The sequence below is a fragment of the Sorex araneus genome, chromosome 1, assembly GCF_027595985.1.
Source record: "Sorex araneus isolate mSorAra2 chromosome 1, mSorAra2.pri, whole genome shotgun sequence".
NCBI lineage: Eukaryota > Metazoa > Chordata > Mammalia > Eulipotyphla > Soricidae > Sorex > Sorex araneus.
In genome coordinates, this window is record NC_073302.1 from 134,133,366 (window position 1) to 134,154,567 (window position 21,202).

The 21,202-nt window shown below is 39.2% G+C and overlaps 1 protein-coding gene across 1 annotated transcript in view; it reads left to right on the plus strand.

Annotated features, from left to right (window-relative positions):
• Positions 1-21,202, plus strand: part of ITGA1 (integrin subunit alpha 1) — a 196,493-nt gene that overhangs the window by 78,387 nt on the left and 96,904 nt on the right. Inside the window, exon 2 of the mRNA XM_055132279.1 lies at positions 3,058-3,178. Coding sequence (XP_054988254.1) covers positions 3,058-3,178 — 121 coding nt within the window. The remainder of the gene's footprint in view (positions 1-3,057; positions 3,179-21,202) is intronic.

Here is a 21,202-nt window from a genome sequence, read left to right on the forward strand (position 1 = left end):
TGCGCCAGCACTAATTGTTCTTATTATTTTTGATGTGTGCCAGTCTCTGGAGTGTGAGATGATATCGCATTGTCGTTTTGATTTGTTTTGATTTGCATCTACCTGATGATTAGCAGTGTAGAGCGTTTTTTATATGTCTTTTGTTCATTTGTATTTCTTCTTTGAGGAAGTTTCTGTTCATTTCTTCTCCCCATTTTTTGGTGGGGTTGGATGATTTTTCTTGTAAAGTTCTACCAATGTCTTATATATCTTGGATATTAACCCATTATCAGATGGATCACAGTATCAAACTATCACAGTCATCTCGTTGCTCATTGATTTGCTCGAGCAGGCACCAGTAATGTCTCTATTGTGAGACTTGTTACTGTTTTTGGCATATCCAATACGCCACGGGTAGCTTGCCAGGCTCTGCCGAGTGGGCGCGATACTCTTGGTAGCTTGTCAGGCTCTCCGAGAAGGGCAGAGGAATCAAACACTGGTTGGCTGCATGCAAGGCAAACACCCTACCGCTGTGCTATACTGTGTAATCACTAGCTACCTTGGAGTCTTTCCCCCAGGAGATGTAACATCTAGATGGGATGCATAAAAGGCAACTGAGGAAATAATTCAAAATCTTAATTAAATTCGTAGTAAAGCATGGTTTGCTTAACCTTTAATCAAATTTTGCCAAACTTTATTTTGCTAATTTTTCCCATCTGTGGGCTGTCTTTGTATTTAGTTACTGTTTCTTTTTTTTTCTTTGTGAGTATTTTTTAAAATTTTTTATTTTTTATTAGTGAATCTAATAAAGCAAAGTGGCCGAGCGACATCTAATAGCCTTGTTCTCCCTATTGGAGAATCTGACAAGCTTCTAAGAGTCTATTGCTTGCACTGGAGAGCCTTGCAAGCTCCCCATGGCATATTCATATCCCAAATTCAGTAAAAGATACCTCTGGGAGAGCCCGGCAAACTACCAAGAGTATCCCGCCCACACGGCAGAGCCAGGCAAGCTACCCGTGGCGTATTCAATATGCCAAAAACGGTAATGATAGGTCTCCTTCCCCTGAAAGAGTCTCCAATCATTGGGAAAGACGAGTAACGAGAGGCTGCTAATATCTCAGGGCTGAGTTTAATAGAGACGTTACTGGTGCCCGCTCGAGTAAATAGAAGAACAATGGGATGACAGTGATACAGTGATTAGTGAATCACTGTGAGGTACAGTTACAGACTTACAAACTTTCGTGCTTGTGTTTTAGTCATACAATGCTCGAGTACCCATCCCTCCACCAGTGCCCATTCTCCACCCCAATGATCCCAGTATCCCTTCCACCCCCCCCACCCCTTCTCCCCCACCCCACTCCACCTCTGTAGCAGGGCATTCCCTTTTGTTCTCTCTCTCCTTTTAGGTGTTGTGGATTGCGATAGAGGTATTGAGTGGCCATCTCTAGTCACTGTTTCATTTGAGGTGCAGAAGGTTCTTAGTTTAATGTAGTTCCATTTGTTTATCTTTGCTTCTACTTGCTTGGTCAGCAGTGTTTCTTTCTTGACGATTCCTTTATCTTCTATGTCATGGACACTTCTGCCCACATTTTACTCCATGTATCTTAAGAGTCACGCCTGATATTGAAGTTTTTTTGATCCATTTTAATCTAACTTTTGTGCCTAGCATTAGACAGAGGTGGAGTTCATTATTTTGCATGTAGCTGTCCAGTTTCCCCAGCACCATTTGTTGAAAAGGCTTCCTTGCTCATCATGACATTTCTTGCTCCTAAATATGTTTTTAAGAATAAAATTTCCGGGGCTGGAGCGATAGCACAGCGGGTAGGGCGTTTGCCTTGCACATGGCCGACCCGGGTTCAAATTCCAGCATCCCATATGGTCCCCTGAGCACCGCCAGGAGTAATTCCTGAGTGCAGAGCCAGGAGTAACCCCTGTGCATAGCCAGGTGTGACCCAAAAGGCAAAAAAAAAAGGAAGAATAAAATTTCCCCAAGTTACACACAATCCTGTGATCAAATAAACACTTAATATTTTAACAAAAATTTGAAGATTATGAGTGAGCAATATGAATTAGAGTGAACCAGCATGAAATTTAGACATTAAATTTGCATAATATTTATGAGCAAATTTACAATGACTAAGGAAATAATTCTTTAAGTATACATATCGTGATTTTCACAAAGTAGAGTGAGTTCAATCAATTCTTATTTTATAACTGCTCTTCATAAAGATACCTTAGTTACATCTTGGAAAGGAATATTTTAAAACTTGACAGTCTCCAGAAGCAATGGCCAGAGTTGGAATTTGCACCACTGGGAGCAGTCTTAGAAGAGAGTCTCATTCCTAGAGAATTTCTGTTAACTGAAATTAATTACAAATAAATTAAGAAGAATTAGTACTCATTTAATATCTAGTATGTGACAGCCATTGAGTGGGCTCTCTAAGATATGTCATCTGGTTTAATATCAATAGTAGCCTTCTATGTAGTGCAAGTTTTTATTAATTTACTGTGTGGGTTCATATGTGTAAGTCAAACAAATCTCAGACAATTCAGACAATTCAGAATGCTGTCTTAGACTAGAGATGTTCAACTTGCCTTCCCTCTGGAAGTAGCAAGAAGGAAGCTTCTTCTCCCAAGGCTTTTGATAGTGATACTTGCATCTTTACTAGTTAAGATGGAAAAATGAAGCTTTTGTATTTCAAAGTGGCCATGATTTTTTGTAGGACTCACCATTGTAAAAACTGTCTGCAAATGTGTTTAGTCATATGTGCATCTAAGTTTCTGCCAGTTTTTCCCTCATTACAAAGTCTGAAATCTTTAGTTCTGGGAATAGTACCAGTACTGAATTACTATGGTAATCTGTTTGAATGTCAATACTTCTACTCTTTAAGGCCATTGTGTTGCTTTCCAGTCAGTAATATCATTGACCTTTCTTATAGTTCTCATTCTCTGAGTGTTGTCATTGCTCTTTTTCATTAGAGCACAGCTTTTAATTGGAACCACAAGGGTTCCTGCTAATTCAAAACATGAAGGAAGCATCACTAACTCTGTGTAACTAGACTTTGTTTTCCCTCTTAGTTCTTCTAGGCGTCTGCATATCATTCAATGTTGATGTGAAAAATTCAATGACTTTCAGCGGCCCAGTGGAGGACATGTTTGGATATACTGTTCAACAATATGAAAATGAAGAAGGAAAATGGTAAGCCAGGGAGCACGGGAAAAGGGTGATGGTTGTTGTTAAAATAAGGTAAAGGAAAATATTCCTTGTTGTCTGTTTTATGAATGAGACTCTGACAAAGTGAATCATGGCAGAAAACACAGTCTAATCATATAGTAATGGAAACTGACAGTGAGAACAGAAAAATCCCTTGGAAATATTAGAGGAAGTCATTAGTGATTTCTGTTAAAGCCTTGGTTGACCTCGGTGCAGTTTCTTATCCCCAACAGTCTTTGTTCTGTAATTACAATAGTCTGGCAGGAGCTCTATAATTGTTGTCATTTTAAAGTAGCTGACATTAGAAGGCTATAATAGATAAAGTGCTATCCCGAAAGGGTTAATAGCACTTCCATTGCCTAATATTGAGCTTATATTTTTGATACTGTACTTGGTTGACATACAATTGACATATAATTCATAGTTCATAACCTTAGTATATTTTCTTGGTACACTTTTAAAGCACATTTAATTTATTTACTATTGTACAATATTAATACTAGATAACTTTCTGCTTTATATCAAACATAATTTTAGTGCCTTTTTTCAAAGTTTTTTTTTTTTTGCTTTTTGGGTCACACCCGGTGATGCACAGGGGTTACTCCTGGCTCATGCACTCAGGAATTACTCCTGGCGGTGCTCGGGGGACCATATAGGATGCTGGGAATCGAATCCGGGTCGGCCACGTGCAAGTCAAACACCCTACCCACTGTGCTATCACTCCAGCCCCAATTTTAGTGCTTTTTTACATTGAAACTCATAGAAAGAAAAACAAGAATTTGTTTTACTTTAGTAATTGAAACTAGTTATTCCTCAATAACTTTTTTAAAGCCTATTTTTAAAAATTACAATTATAAATGGAAATTTATGTCTGCACGGGGATCTATAGTTCATGTATAAAAATGTGCATTTTTTTCTTTTATGTGTGATTGATTTGATAAGTCCCTAAATTCTATAAAATTTAATTTTTTAAGCACTCACCTTTTGAAAGTAGAAATACTGCATACTGAAACATGTGGGAGTTGTTCATTTATCTCTTCTCCTTTATCTCAGATGAAATATCTAATAATAGGGTGTGCTTCTTTGATTTTTCATTCTGTCCTCTCACTTCTTTCCCCTTTTTTCTAAGGTTAGAGAGGTTAAATCATTTCTCAAGATACTATGTTTACCCTTTTTCTTCTTTTGTGAAGCAAGATAGTTTTTATTGAAAGTTACTTGGAAATATGTGAGAAGAAAGAAAAAGAGGAAGTACATGTGCAAGAGAGAACATGGGCTTCTTCAGAGTGGAAATAACTAACAAAACTGCTTGGAGGCAGCAAATGAGATATGGGTTCGAGGGCGAACTCGGCTTTTACAGAGCAAGCCACTACATATAGTTCAGGTAGCTCTATCTCTGGGAGAAGAACACTGAATGGATCAACTAGTCAAGCTTCTGTGTGACATAAGCTATAAAACAAACTGAAATACAGTACACGTTCTTCTTAAAAACCTTCACATTTATGGAGCTAGAGGGATAGGCAAGTATTTGCATGCTGGCCTATTGCATAACCCCAGGTCTGTCTACAACACCGAAAGGTTCCCAAGCATCACCTGGTGCATCACCAGGAGCCTCATCCATCATCACAGGATGTGGTCCTGCAGACCCCCCAGTAATCTCTGGCACCACAGCACTAGGTTCTTGGGTCCCTACATTGAATCACCAGCCTGGTTGGTTGAGAATTATAGGTAAGGAACCCTGGGGTCTTCTAAACACTGCATGGATGCCCCGATAAAAAAAAAAAACTTAACATTTACAACTGTCACTGTCACTGTCATCCCGTTGTTCATTGATTTGTTCAAGCGGGCACCAGTAACGTCTCTCAATGTGAGATTTATTGTTACTGTTTTTGGCATATCCAATATGCTACCGGTAGCTTGCCAGGCTCTGCCGTGTGGGCACGATACTCTCGGTAGCTTGCCGGGCTCTCCGAGAGGGGCAGAGGAATAGAACACGGGTCGACTGAATGAAAGGTGAATGCCCTACCACTGTGCTATCGCTCCAATCAACATTTAAAAGATAAAAAAATTAATTTCACTAATCACTAATATTCAATAAAAAATTAAATTTATATAATACATAGTGAACCTTAAAGATTTAAACCATTTAAAATGGACTCTCTTTTTTATAGAATAAATATTGCTCAAAATGTTGAGTATAATTTTCATTTGCTGACATAAAAAAAAAACCTGTAAATTTCCTTTCTTATCTACTCCTGCCTCATATCATGGCAATATCAACATTCCTCAAATATCTTAAAGAATCATAGCTAAATAAGAAGAGGCTCTTAGCTCTTCTTTGGAGACTTAATGTATCTATTTGATCTCTTCAGTACCTTTCTGTCTCTTATTACAAAAGCCCGTCTTATTGTGGGAATTTTGCACTCTAAATTATCCAGTTCTTTTCTTTTTTAAAAACCATAAAATAAAAAAAGGAGGGGATGAAACTAAGAAATGATATCTCAGTGATGCCTTGAAGTCATTATGAATTTCCTTTCCAAAATCACTATCGTTCAATAAGGTAACTGAGTAGATAAAAAACTATAAGGACATCTAGGCCAACATTTGTAAAGAAACAACGCATAAAGTAGAAGTTTGAAAAGCAAAAGTTTATTGTTAATGACTATCTGAATGAGTCTCTAGTGAATGAACTTTTGGAATACAACACAATAGTCTATATATATTTGAAAAAATATTAAGAATGAAATGGTGTTTTGTTTATTGGTGAATCATCTTGAGGTACAGTTACAAACTTATGAACTTTTGTGTTTGCATTTCAATCATAAAATGATCGTTTACCCATCCCTCAATCAGTGCCCATTCTCCTCCACCAATGTTTCCAATATACCTCCCACCACCTAGAGCCCATACCTTTTTCAAGAGAAATAAAGACTATTTCTCTCTTTACAAATGTTTATTAGATGGATTAATTGAAATTTTTTTCTAGTCATAACATAAATGTGAATGTCTCAGCAAATAATCATGTTATATATGTCATGTGGCTAGCATTAAGTTAAATTACATGGAAGGAATGTGGCAAGTATAAAGGATTATAATATAGTAAAGGACACATACAGACACATGAAAAATAATTAGAAATAATCATAATATCCCTCATCAATGTAGCATAAAATGTTAATTAAGTGGGAATTTACAGGAGGGAGTCATGCTTGAGTTGAGCTGAGTCTTGAAAGTTGTTTTTTTTTTATTTTTTAGTGAAGCAAAATAGTTTTTATTGAATCAAGCTTACTTAGAAAGACATGAGAAGAGAGAAAGAGGATAGTGTGTGCTCAAGAGAGAACACACTCCCCCAGAGTGGAAAAGGCAAATAATGAGACATAGATACAAACAAGCAAGATACATATTTGAGGAAGAACCTGAAGAGCAAGGCCAAAAATGGACTTACTTTTAAGTATAAGGAAAAGAACAGTCATTTCAGGTTGACTTATCATTATAGTAGAGACATTTGCATGAGAAAAACTATGTTAGTTATAAAATAGATTGGACATTGGAGTATTAGAAAGTGGACAGGGGCTGGAGCGATAGCACAGCGGGGAGGGCGTTTGCCTTGCACGCGGCCAACCCGGGTTCGATCCCCGGCATCCCATATGGTCCCCCAAGCACTGCCAGGAGCAATTCCTGAGTGCAACGCCAGGAGTAACCCCTGAGCATCGCTGGGTGTGACCCAAAAAGCAAAAAAAAAAAAAAAAGAAAGTGGACAGACATTTATTATTTATATTTATTATACCTAAATAGAGGCATTGAAAAACCATTGTGATTTGCTTTATAAAGCTTCATTTAGAAAAATTGTAGATAGATCAGGTTGAAGAAAGAATTCCTGAAAGCTGGTAAATCTTTTGGAAAACAAAAACAGCATCTGGTGCCTAAGGATTAGGGCCCCAGACTAGTGTGTGTGTGTGTGTGTGTGTGTGTGTGTGTGTGTGTGTGTGTGTGTGTGTGTGTTGGGGGCAGTAGGGAGGGCGAGTTGGAATAAAAGAAAGATTTATCCAAAATTTATTTGGATGGAGCCATATGTCCAGACTGTGAACTAAGCTTTTGCCCCACGCTGGCTAAGGGGGTAAATATCCTTCCTTGGTTTCTCTTCCCTCCGGGAGGAATCAGTGCAGTGTCCGCCATATTATGGCACTTTAAAGAGGTCTGAACTTGGTGGCGCGGGGGAAAAAAATGTGTTTTGAACTTGAAACAGCGGGACACTTGGGCAGTCTCAGGCCGGGGCCGGAGCCGGCTCGAGCTTCGCTGAGACTCGACCTGGGTGGCCATGCCTTTGCACAGCCGCTTGGCTGCAGAAGGACCAGGATCCAGAGCCAGCTATACAACTTGGGGTCCTGGCGAGTGCTTGCAGCCATGTGTCCAGACTGTGAACTAAGCTTTTGCCCCATGCTGCTCCAGGAAGGGAAATTATGCTATTTCCAATTTAAATCTCCCTGGACTTAATTACTAAGATACAGAAATCCTAAACTGCACGGCCGCTACTGCGGCCACGCGACTTTATATCTCTTCATTCTCATCAGTGGAAAATTAATTATCAAATGTTCCCTTGTCAATAGGGCTGTATTCCTGGGGGATAAATTCCAACAAGAATCGTGAGTTCTGTGTTGAAACTCCAACAACAATAGTGAGTTTTGTGTTGAAATAAGGAATGTAATCAAGGTAAAGAGAAAAGGAAGTGAAATTTGTCAGTCTATGTGGGGAGGGTTAGGGGCTGTGGGGGAGGTATACTGTTTTTGTTTTGTTTTGTTTTGTTTTATCTTTTTTTGGTGATGGAATATGGTCACTGGTGAAGGGACGGGTGTTTGAGCATTGTATGACCGAGACATAAGCCTGAGAACTTTGTAACTTTCCACATGGTGATTCAATAAAAAAAAAAAAAATAAAATAAATAAAAAAATTTTTTAAAAAGATAATAGCAAATATTTATAAAAAAATTTATTTGGATGAATTATTACCTTGGTGAAAATTTGGGAATTACTGTTGAAAGCTTAGGAAGAATCAAGTACATCCCAGATTACTGACTCTGGATCATTGGGAAATGGTTATACTTCAGAGACAAATACACTGACAAAGATAATCAATTTTATCAGGAGTCAGTGAGTCTCATTTTAGAAGTCTACGTACTTTAGAAATCCAGTGCAATCTGTAACACTACAGAGCTCTTTGATGAGTCTGGTTTTAAATCACTCACGTTCTGTGGGGTATTTGTAAATCTCAAAATAGAAAACAGGTAAGAGAGAGAATTAATGTATCAGTGGAAATGTCAAAAGAACAAAGACTACTTACGGTACACACTTAAAACTCTGTGTGCTGTCAAGCATCAAATAGAGCTTTAAACAAAACATGCACTCAAGGATCATTTGTTAACTAGCCCATGGTATCTAGTTTAGCTCTCTGTTATTATAGATGATATTTTTTGATGACAACTTTTGGCAAGGTTGTAGATAAAACAGAATACTGATCGGAAAGCAAACTTATGCAATCAATATGGGAAATAGTATAAATATTTATTTAAAATAAAAATAGAACTACTATAAGATATAACAGTCCCACTTCTGGATAAGTATCTGAAGGTTTCAAAATCAGGATGTCAGAGATATTTGCATTCTTTTGTTTGTTGCAGTGTTCTCATACCAGCCAAGACATGAAAGTAACCTAAATCTTCATCAATAGACCAGTAGATAATGAAAATGTGTTTTATATATATAACGAGTTACTATTCAGCCCTAATAAAGATGTAATGCTTACCATTTGTGTCAACATGGAAAAACTTAGAGGACATTATTCTAAGTGAAATAAACCAGGACACATATTACATGGTACCACTTATGTGAGGAATCTGAAACAGTCAAACACAGAGAAGCAAAAAGTAAAACAGTGGTTGTCAGGGGAATGAGAAGAGTGAAAATGCAGAATTGAAACATTAAAAAATTCAGTTATACTATATCAGTAAATGTGAGATACTATGTAGCATAATACCCATAGTATTCATAGATAATAATACTATATTGTATGCTTAAAATTTTGATAAAAGGGTAGATATTTGTGAGAGGAAAGAGCCACACCTTACTGTGCTCAGAGCTTGCTCTTGGCCCTGTACTCAGTGATCACTCTTGGTGTTTATTGGACCATATGCAGTGCTGAGGACCAAACCAGGGTCAGCTAAGCCATGTGCAAAGCAAGCATCTTTAACCCCTCTACTATCTTCCAAGCCCCAAGAAGGAATATTGTGTTTTTATAAAATAATAATAAAGATGAAAAAGCTAAAGAAGGCAGGAAGAAATTTCTAGAATATATATATGATATATACATATATAATAGGTATATATAATAGGTGATGATGATGGTTCACATGCATATTCATGCCTCCAGACTCAGCATGTTGTATACATTAAATATGTACAGCTTTTCATATTGTAGTCATACTTTAATAAAGTTTTTAATATATACTTGGTTTTGGGAACACACCCAGCTGTCCTCAGGGATTATTCTAGCAGGTGTCAGGGTACCATATGGAGTGCTTAAAACTGAACCCAGGCAAGTACCTTACCCTCTATACTATCACTATGACCCAAGTTTTGAATTTTGAGGTGGGGACCATATGGAATGCCAGGGGTAGAACCTGGGTCTTCTTGTTTGCAAGGCAAGTGTTTGGCCAGCTTCACTACTTCTCCAGTCCCGGGATTTTTTTTAAGAAGAAAATTCCCTAAGATAATGCAGTTTATGGTCAGAGCTGAAAATAAACCTCATGCTTCTTCTCCCCTATTTAATAACTTTTTTGATAGAATTATATTAAAAAGTAAACATTGGTAATAACTATCTTTGTAAAATCAAATGTTACATAATAATATGTGAGTTCCTGGGTACTTAAACGTATATAGATGTCAAACACTTAAATTTCATATTTTCAATTATTTTATAGAAAATGTGAAAATAAGTGAAAAAGAAAATTATGTTACTATATGAATATATCACATATATTATGCACATCATATATGTAATTTACAAAACTTTAAAGTTGTTGGGGTAGCATGAGTTTACGCTAAAGCAATCCAGGCACTGCTGATGCAAAATAAAACTTAGAAACATGTTTGGAAAATCTGTAAGTGCTTATAAAATCAGATAGGATGCAGGCTTAGTTTAAGAAATAGATGATGGAATAAGTGACTTAATTGGGGAAGATGATTTTGTTATTTAATTTTCACCAGAGCTAGTCACTTTCTTAAAGCATATTTACTGCTCATGTTTTGGAAGCTCATCAACCTCCCATTAAACCTCACACACAAACAGACACACACACACACACACACACACACACACACAAATCCTTGGGCTAAAGAATAGTTCTCTTTAGTGCACTTAGCCTGTGGGAGGCCCAATTTCAAGCAGCAACCCTTGTGCAAAAATAAAAACAAAACAAAACAAAAATGGAGTCCAAATCATCCTGACCCATTTTACATTTGTGACGGGAATAAGCTAAAGAGGGAGTACTTGCTTGTCTGTTATAAGTGCAACCTGTAGTATTGTTTTAATGATTTTGAAAGCAGAAAAACCTAACCAAAAAAGCAGCTTTACCAGCCCTTTACCTTTCAGAAGTTAATTGTGAAGTGTGTTTTACTTTATATCTTTCACTCGGAAATCACATGTGTTTTCAGTAGCAGAATGCATCATATCTCTGATTAAGATCAGCCATGTTCAGTTTGGTTAGCATGAGCTGGAGCATCTGAGTATTAATTGCAATGTGGTTCAGAAAAATCAGGGTGGAAAAGCATAATTGGTTTAATAATTTTGCTTTGAAGAGAACAAACTAAAATGTGCTCAGCAGTGCACAGCCTTCCAGATTTACTGGTAGTCGCCAGAATGGCACAGTTTCAGCCAGATGGGAAATTATGAGATGTTAGTCAGGACTTTCCACTCTTTGTTGTTCCCTTGCTTCATCCTTCCAGCTTGTGCACCCACCATTTTATTATTTTTTTTATTTTTTTTAATTTATAAAAAATAAAGCCTAACATCCATTTACATCCCCTTTGCTCTGTTCCACAGACCATCCATTCCCTTTAAGTAACTTTTGTCATGTTGTCAGTGTCTATTAGTAGATTTGTTTTCTCCCTTACTGAATTTTAATCCTTGTATTTCATACATGCATGAAATATTCCAATAATTTTCATTTTTCTTCTGACTTATTTGTCTAATGCAATCCTCTAGAGTCTCTTTCACTTTGTTGCAAGTGAAAAGAGTGCGTCTATTTGTACCGCTGATGGTGGCCCATTGTTTGTGTGCTCTACATTTTTAATCTAGTTAACTATCTACATTATCAGGCAAAGTCCTGTATTAGGCACTTTGCTATTTTCATTTCATAGCTATTAGCACTGATACTGCAAAACATACATTGGAGGTGGATGTAACTATTTGGATCCACTCTACTGATTGCTGTTGAAATAGCTGCTCTTAAGAGTAACTTCAGTGGACTTGTCATCTCAAAGTAGTTTTTCAGGACTCAAAAGATAGTGCAGTGATAAAGCATTTGCCTTTCATGCAGCCAAATCTAGGTTTGATCTCAGTACCCCATATGGTCTTCCTGACCAACCAGTAGTGATCCTACTGTGTCAAGTCAGGAGTAAGACCTGAGCACTATGAGGCGTGGCCTCCAAAACAAAAACAGAGTAGATTTTTATGATGCAGGTACCTCCCTAGCCAGTCTTAAACCTAATTTGTGTGGTGCACGCACATGCACATATACACACACACACAGACACACATGCTGGTTTCTTCAACATGTGGTATTCAGAAAACTGGGTAGTCACATAAAGGAAGAAAAAAACTGTCCTTATCTTACACCAGGAGGTATAAAAATTAAGCCAATGTGGATTAAAGACCTGGATTAATAGAACCAAATTCACAAAATTTATTGAAGAAGGCAGGAAAAAACCTTCCAGATATTGAACGCAGAGGTGTTTTCAAAGATTCAGTTCGACTGACAAGGAAAACAAAAGCAAAAATTAACAAATGAGACTGCATCAAGCTAAAAACGTTTCTGTACTGTGAAACAACCTATTTCTAAAATAAAAAAAACAGCATATGGAAGGGCAAATATTAGAACACCATACATATGACATAAAATTTAACAACAAAACATCAAATGGGATATGGCAATTTTGCTGTCCTTTGTAAACCTAAAATGTCAACACATACTGTCTTGTAAGCTAATTACTCTGTTGAAGAAAATACCTTGGGTTGCTTCATGCATTTTCCTTAGAGAACCCTGTGATAGATATCCTACTTCTTATATCCTATATAATAACCCCGTTCATGTGCTTCACATAAAACCTTTTTAAAATTGAGGTGAAAATATTTTAGAGGTTCTGTTAAATTTTTTATTATGGATTTTAATATATTTATTTTACATTGTTATATCTTTTGAAGTTGAAATTTTATCTGCCTGACTTTCTTCAGCTAACCTCATCCGATCCCTGTATCTTCCATGACCAAAAGAAGTCTAGGTAATAGGGCCACTATAAAAGTTCATTCTCCAAGAAAACCAAACACGCCATTATCTTTTTAAAAATTGTCTGCAAGTGGAACTTGGCACTCTCTAGTGACTTTAGCTTGGACATCAAGAGAGAGTTAGGTGAAAATAATGTATATCTGAGATAAAAATCTCTAGGAAACTGCCTTTCCCAGAGGGAAAAAATAAAAATATGAAAAGAGGAGCCAAAGACCAGATACCCTTTAAATGAATACAATAATGACCATTAGAAATAGAAAAAAAAATTCTATTTACTAAATTTTGTTACAACTGAAGCGATATGTGAAGACAAGATGTTTCTCTCACTTGGATCATCATTGAGTAGTCTTTAGAGTTGCAATCGAGAACATTCTTTCATCCTCTTAACCTGTGGACAGATCATAGCAGAAATGCCATGTGAAAGTGGTGGGAAATGCACACTGGTGGAGGGATGGGTATTGGAACATTGGATGACTAAAACCTGATATGAACAGCTTTGTAACTGTGTATCTTACAGTCATTCAATTTAAAAAAAAGAAAAAAACATCCAGGAACCAGAGCTATGCTACAGTGGATAGGGTGCTTGCCTTGCACGCTGCTGACCTCTGTTCAATCCTTGGCATCCTGTATGGTTTCCTGAGCACCACTAGGAGTGACTACGGAGTGCAAAGCCAGGAGTAACCCCTGAGCAGCATCCAGTGTGCTCCCCTGCCCCCCACTGAAAGAGAAGGAAGGAAAAAAGGAAGGAAGGAAGGAAGGAAGGAAGGAAGGAAGGAAGGAAGGAAGGAAGGAAGGAAGGAAGGAAGGAAGGAAGGAAGGAAGGAAGGAAGAGAAACACCTAACACAAATAAAATGTAATGAGTTAAAGCAAACATATTGCATTTTAAATCAAAAAGCTAATTAAAGCCCCTGCGTCCCGTGCCCGCCCGCGGCAGCGGGACAGCTCGGAGCACCCCCTCCCCGCCGGGCAGGTCCCAGTCATTCGCCCACCGCGCCTGATCCCGCCCTCCCGTGTCCGACAGGTATATTGGCTCTTCCCCTTGGAGACCCTGTGCCACCTGGAAAAGCGCCCCCTGCGTCCCGTGCCCGCCCGCGGCAGCGGGACAGCTCGGAGCACCCCCTCCCCGCCGGGCAGGTCCCAGTCATTCGCCCACCGCGCCTGATCCCGCCCTCCCGTGTCCGACAGGTATATTGGCTCTTCCCCTTGGAGACCCTGTGCCACCTGGAAAAGCGACCCCTGCGTCCCGTGCCCGCCCGCGGCAGCGGGACAGCTCGGAGCACCCCCTCCCCGCCGGGCAGGTCCCAGTCATTCGCCCACCGCGCCTGATCCCGCCCTCCCGTGTCCGACAGGTATATTGGCTCTTCCCCTTGGAGACCCTGTGCCACCTGGAAAAGCGCCCCCTGCGTCCCGTGCCCGCCCGCGGCAGCGGGACAGCTCGGAGCACCCCCTCCCCGCCGGGCAGGTCCCAGTCATTCGCCCACCGCGCCTGATCCCGCCCTCCCGTGTCCGAAAAGGTTAGGGGCGTGTCCTGTCATTTGGGGGCGTGGCCTTAAAAGTGGGCGTGGCCTGTTTCCAGAGCGGCGGCCGCTAACGCGGCCGCAGATATTTTTCTTACCATTCCACACATTGTCCTTTGGCTACAATTGATTGAACTCATTTCTCGAAGAACTCCCTCATCATCTTAGTTACTATATGTTGATACTCAACTAACCTAGCCTATCCTAACTTCACAAAAACTGTCAATGAACACATCAACTTGCACGGAAAAGTACTTTGTCAAAAGAGCATAACCAAAAATCTTTAGTCGAGGTTCCTCCCAAGTTAACGAGAGCTCCAGATAGTAAAGCCCATAACAACATGAAGAAACTGAGAAAATCCCCACCACTAGGAGAGAGCCAAGAAAATATCTCACTAACCTCACCAGCGACCTCCCAGAAATACACCCTCCTCTCAGATAGAGAATTCAGAGAGGAAATTGTGAGGATGATTCATGAACTCAACACAACTATGGAACGAACATCCAATAAATTAAGGGAGGATATGGATGCCGCGTTGGAACGCTCCACCAAGATAATCCAGGAACAAATGAGAGCAGAAATTTCAAAGCTACGAACAGAAGTCACACAACTAAAAGAATCAGTAGATGAAATGAAAATCTCCGTAGGAGCCCTCAATAGTAGAATGACTACAGCCGAAGACAGAATCAGTGAACTTGAAGATGAGCTGCACAAAGCATATAGACAACAGCAAATAATGGCAAAAGACCTCAAAATGGCTCTAGAGCGAGTTAGAGTCCTAGGGGACGACCTCAGGAGAAACAACATAAGAATCATGGGAGTGCCGGAACCACACGGAACCAATCCCAATGAAAAAAACACCATTAAAGACATCATTGCTAAAAAATTCCCAGAGCTAGAGAATGTGGACATCCAGATACAAGGAGTCCGAAGGGTGCCAGCTAAAAGGGACCCAAATAGAAAATCCCCAAGGCATATCATAGTCAGAATGATGGATGCCGTGGATAGAGACACAATACTGCAAGCAGCAAGATCAAAGAAGGAGATCATATACAAAGGCGCACCCCTTAGATTCACAGCAGACCTATCAGAAGAAACCCTCCAAGCCCGAAGACAATGGTGGGATATAGTGAAAAAACTTCATGAAATGAATGCTTCACCAAGAATACTCTACCCGGCTAAACTCTCAGTTAAACTTGAAGGAACCATACATTATTTCATGGACAAGCAACAGCTCCGGAACTTCATAGACTCAAGACCAAATTTAAAAGAAGGACTCAAAGGGCTACTATAAGACAAGGAAAAAGACCTATAAGAACAACAAACCCTACAAAAAAATGGCACAAAATCCAATGACAATACTCTCTCTTAATGTTAACGGGCTAAATGCACCAATCAAGAGGCATAGAGTGGCAAAATGGATTCGGAAACTAAACCCAACCTTCTGCTGCCTACAAGAAACACATCTGAATAGCCGGAACAAACACAGACTAAAAATCAAAGGATGGAAAACAATCCTGCAAGCAAACAGCCCCCTCAAAAAAAAGCAGGGGTGGCCATACTAGTATCCGATAGCATTGATTTCAGGCTGAAAAAGATCAGAAGGGACAGCAAAGGTCATTTTATATTCATCAAGGGATATGTGCAACAGGAAGAAATCACACTCCTAAATGTATACGCACCTAATGAACGACCAGCGAAATACTTAAAAGAACTCCTAACAGAATTTAAGGAGGACATAACTAGCACCACGATAGTAGTTGGAGATTTCAACACTGCCTTATCACCTCTGGATAGATCGACAAGAACAACACTCAGCAAGGAAACGAAGGCCCTGAAGGAAGAAATGGAGGAGACAGGGCTAATAGACCTATACAGGGCTATATACCCCCAAAAGAAAGAATACACATTCTTTTCCAGTGCACACGGAACATTTTCCAAAATAGACCATGTTCTGGGCCACAAGTTATACCTTAATAGAATTGGAAAGATAGAAATTGTATCAACTATCTTTTCAGACCATGATGCACTGAAGATGGAAGTTAATCATGCACAGACGCGGAGGACCAAATCAAACACTTGGAAATTAAACAACTCACTATTGAACAATGAGTGGGTCACGGAGGAAATCAAGAAAGAAATTAAGAGATACCTCGAAACAAATGAGAATGAAGACACAAGCTACCAGAACCTATGGGACGCAGCTAAAGCTGTGTTAAGGGGAAAATTTATAGCTCTGCAAGCCTTCCTCAGAAAGGAAGAAAGGGCCTATATAGATAGTTTGACTTCGCAGCTCAAGATCTTAGAAGAGGACCAGCAAAAGGAACCCAAACCAGATCGAAGGAAAGAAATAATAAAACTTAGAGCAGAAATTAACGATATGGAAACCCGAAAGACAATCCATAAGATCAATGAAACAAAGAGCTGGTTCTTCGAGAAAATAAATAAGATTGATAAACCGCTAGCAAGACTCACAAAGAAAGAAAGAGAGAAAACCCTAATAAACCGAATCAGAAATGAAAAGGGGGACATCACAACAGAAACCAAGGAGATTCAAAGGATCATCAGAGACTACTTTGAAAGTCTGTATGCCACAAAACAAGAGAACCTAAAAGAAATGGATGAATTCCTTGACTCCTACAACCTCCCAAGACTGAGCCAAGAAGACGTGAAATACCTGAATAGGCCCATAAATATCAAGGAAATCGAAACGGTAATCAAAAGTCTCCCCAAAAACAAAAGCCCAGGTCCAGACGGATTCACTGGCGAATTCTTCCAAACATTCAAAGAAGACTTGTTGCCAGTTCTCCTTAAGCTTTTCCAGGAAATCGAAAAGACAGGAACCCTGCCGAACAGTTTCTATGAGGCACATATCTCCCTAATACCAAAAGCAAACAAAGACACCACTAACAAAGAAAATTATAGACCAATATCCTTGATGAATACCGATGCGAAGATTCTCAACAAAATACTAGCAAATAGAATCCAACAACTCATCAAAAAGATCATACACCATGACCAAGTGGGATTCATCCCAGGGATGCAAGGTTGGTTTAACATTCGGAAATCAATCAACATAATCCATCACATCAACAAAAGTAAAGATAAAAACCATGTGATCATATCCATAGATGCAGAAAAAGCATTTGACAAGATCCAACACCCATTCATGATAAAAACTCTCACCAAAATGGGTTTTGGAGGAACTTTTCTCAAGATAGTCAAAGCCATCTACCATGAACCTATGGCGAGCATTATCATCAATGGAGAAAAACTAAGGGCTTTTCCTCTGAGATCGGGGACAAGACAAGGATGTCCACTCTCACCACTTCTCTTTAATATAGTACTGGAAGTATTAGCAATAGCCATCAGGCAAGAAAAAGATATTAAGGGGATTCAGATTGGAAAGGAAGAAATCAAGCTCTCACTATTCGCAGACGATATGATACTATACCTAGAGAAACCTAAAAGCTCTAGTAAGAAACTCTTAGAAACAATTGACCTATACAGTAAAGTCGCAGGCTATAAAATCAATACCCAAAAATCCATGGCCTTCCTATATGCAAACAATGAGACAGAGGAAAGGGACATGAAAAAAGCAATCCCATTCACAATTGTGCCCCAGAAAATCAAATACCTTGGAATCAGCTTAACTAAAGAAGTAAAGGACCTCTACAAAGAAAACTATAAAACGCTACTTCATGAAATAAAAGAGGACATGAGGAAATGGAAAAATATCCCCTGCTCATGGATAGGGAGAATAAACATTGTCAAAATGGCAATACTCCCCAAAGCATTATACAGATTTAACGCGATCCCTATGGGGATACCCATGGCATTCTTCAAAGAAGCGGAGCAAGCAATCCTGAAATTTATATGGAACAATAAACGCCCACGGATAGCTAAAACAATTCTTGGGAAAAAGATGATGGGAGGCATCACCCTTCCCAACCTTAAACTCTACTACAAAGCGGTAACAATTAAAACAGCATGGTACTGGAACAAAAGCAGAACTGCAGACCAATGGAACAGGGTGGAATATCCCCACACACAACCTCAAATGTATGATCATCTAATCTTTGATAAAGGTGCAAGAGATGTGAAGTGGAGCAAGGAAAGTCTCTTTAACAAATGGTGCTGGCACAACTGGACAACCACATGCAAAAAAATGGGCTTAGAACTCGATCTGTCACCATGCACAAAAGTCAGATCAAAATGGATTAAAGACCTCAACATCAGACCACAAACCATAAGGTACATTGAAGACAAGGTAGGCAAAACCCTCCAGGATATTGAAGATAAAGGTATCTTCAAAGATGACACGGAACTAAGCAATCTAGTAAAAACAGAGATCAACAAATGGGACTACATTAAACTAAAAAGCTTCTGCACCGCAAGAGATACAGTGACCAGAATACAAAGACTATCCACAGAATGGGAAAGGATATTTACACAATACCCATCAGATAAGGGGTTGATATCAAGGGTATATAAAGCACTGGTTGAACTCTACAAGAAGAAAACATCCAACCCCATCAAAAAATGGGGCGAAGAAATGAACAGAAACTTTACCAAGGAAGAGATACGAATGGCCAAAAGACACATGAAAAAGTGCTCTACATCACTAATCGTCAGAGAGATGCAGATCAAAACAACCATGAGATACCACCTCACACCACAGAGGCTAGCACACATCCAAAAGAACAAAAGCAACCGCTGTTGGAGAGGATGTGGGGAGAAAGGGACCCTTCTACACTGCTGGTGGGAATGCCGGCTAGTTCAGCCCTTTTGGAAAACAGTATGGACGACTCTCAAAAAACTTGAGGTTGAGCTCCCATTTGACCCAGCAATACCACTGCTGGGAATATATCCCAGAAAAGCCAAAAAGTATAGTCGAAGTGACATATGCACTTATATGTTCACCGCAGCACTGTTTACAATAGGCAGAATCTGGAAAAAACCCGAGTGCCCTAGAACAGATGACTGGTTGAAGAAACTCTGGTACATATATACAATGGAATACTATGCAGCTGTCAGAAAAAATGAGGTCATGACGTTTGCATATAAGTGGATCTACATGGAAAGTATCATGCTAAGTGAAATGAGTCAGAAAGAGAGAGACAGACATAGAAAGATTGCACTCATCTGTGGAATATAGAATAATAGACTATAAGACGAACACCCAAGAATAGTAGAAATAAGTACCAGGAGGTTGTCACCATGGCTTGGAGGCTGTTCTCTCATTCTGGGCAACTCAGAGAAGGGAACAGCAAGTAAAATGTGGTTGTTGGTCATGTGGGGGAAAGATGATGCGGGCCAAATATAGACTAGAGACTGAACGCAATGGCCACTCAACACCTTTATTGCAAACCACAACACCTAACCAGAGAGAGAGAACAAAAGGGAATTCCCTGCCATAGTGGCAGGGTGGGGTGGGGGGAGACGGGACTGGGAAGGGGGGGTGGGATGTTGGGTTTACTGGTGGTGGAGAATGGGCACTGGTGAAGGGATGGGTTATCAAACTTTGTAAGGGAGAAACATGAGCACAAAAATGTATAAATCTGTAACTGTACCCTCACGTTGACTCACTAATTAAAAATAAACTATTAATAAAAAAAAAAAAAAGCTAATTAAATGATTAATAAGAGTACAGGAAACACTGTGCATTGAGTCTTCACACAGATCCTGAGGGTTTGGACGATGTTGTGGTTATCATCCTCCTTTTCTAGACAGGAAACTGGAATCAGAGAATTGTTAAAGATTTAATATAGAAAATATGTGACAAGGCCAGGACGTGGAACATCAGCCAGACTTCTCCCTTTAACGACAGGATTCTCTCAGTCTTTGACTGTGGAACTGCTTACTGTTTCACTCACAGGTGTAGATGGCATCTTCTGAAGCAAAGTATCTAGCCTCTACTTGTAAAACTGACTTCACAATGGAACTTCTCAACTGGAGACACAAATCCAAAATTCCCATGCCTGCTTATTCAGATTCTTAGTGTAGTTGACACAGTCACTAAATTATTCATTTGATAAATATTTTTCGAATGCCTATCTTCTGCCCAGCACTATTAGAGACTGTGAGGATATGTGAATAAACAAAATTAATGAAAATTTATGATATGGTAGAACTTCTTCCTATTGATGATGGGGGAGCCAAAAGTAAATAAATAATAAACGTATTAGACAAATAGGTTAGTAGCATCTGTCAGAATGTGATAAGGACTGTGAGAAAAATGAGAGAAAGTAATGAAATTGGGAATGCTGGAGATTCCTAAAATTCCATAAACACTATGCAGATACTTTTCTGGGATCTTGTTATTTTTGTGCAGCTTGGGAAAAGTGTGGCTTAGTTTAGATGAAGTGGTAAGATATATGTAGTTTCCAGAGCTGCATGATTGATAGCAGAAAAAATAGCCAATAGTAAATGGCCCCAGGTCTTACCAACAACCCATTCTCTACCACTAGTCCCAACACTCAGATGCCCCTATCTCAGCCCTAGCTGAGTGACTATATTCAGTCACTTTCTGAGTGTTTATACCTCACTCGGCTTTTCCCAAATATATGCAGGCCATGGTTCCAGTTAATGTACTGCATAATTTCCAATGATCACAATACTCTAGCATTTCTCTATTACTTTAGAAATCAAATATAAACTTTAAACTCTTTTATTCACATCCATTGCTTGTGCTCTCAATCTCCCCGATGAAGTTTATAAAGAAGCTTTAGCTTGTGTTACAGCTTCTCTTTTTTCCTTGTCAGCTTCTCCCCCCAACATGCCAGGTTTCAATTGTTAAGTCTATAACCTCCTTTCCCTTTTATTTTTCAAAATAACTTTACTATTAATATGCTACAGAATTTGCTTTTCATCACTTAATCTAGATTTCAACCCAAATAATGCATAATGAGTATTCTGACTAATCAATTCTCTTCTAT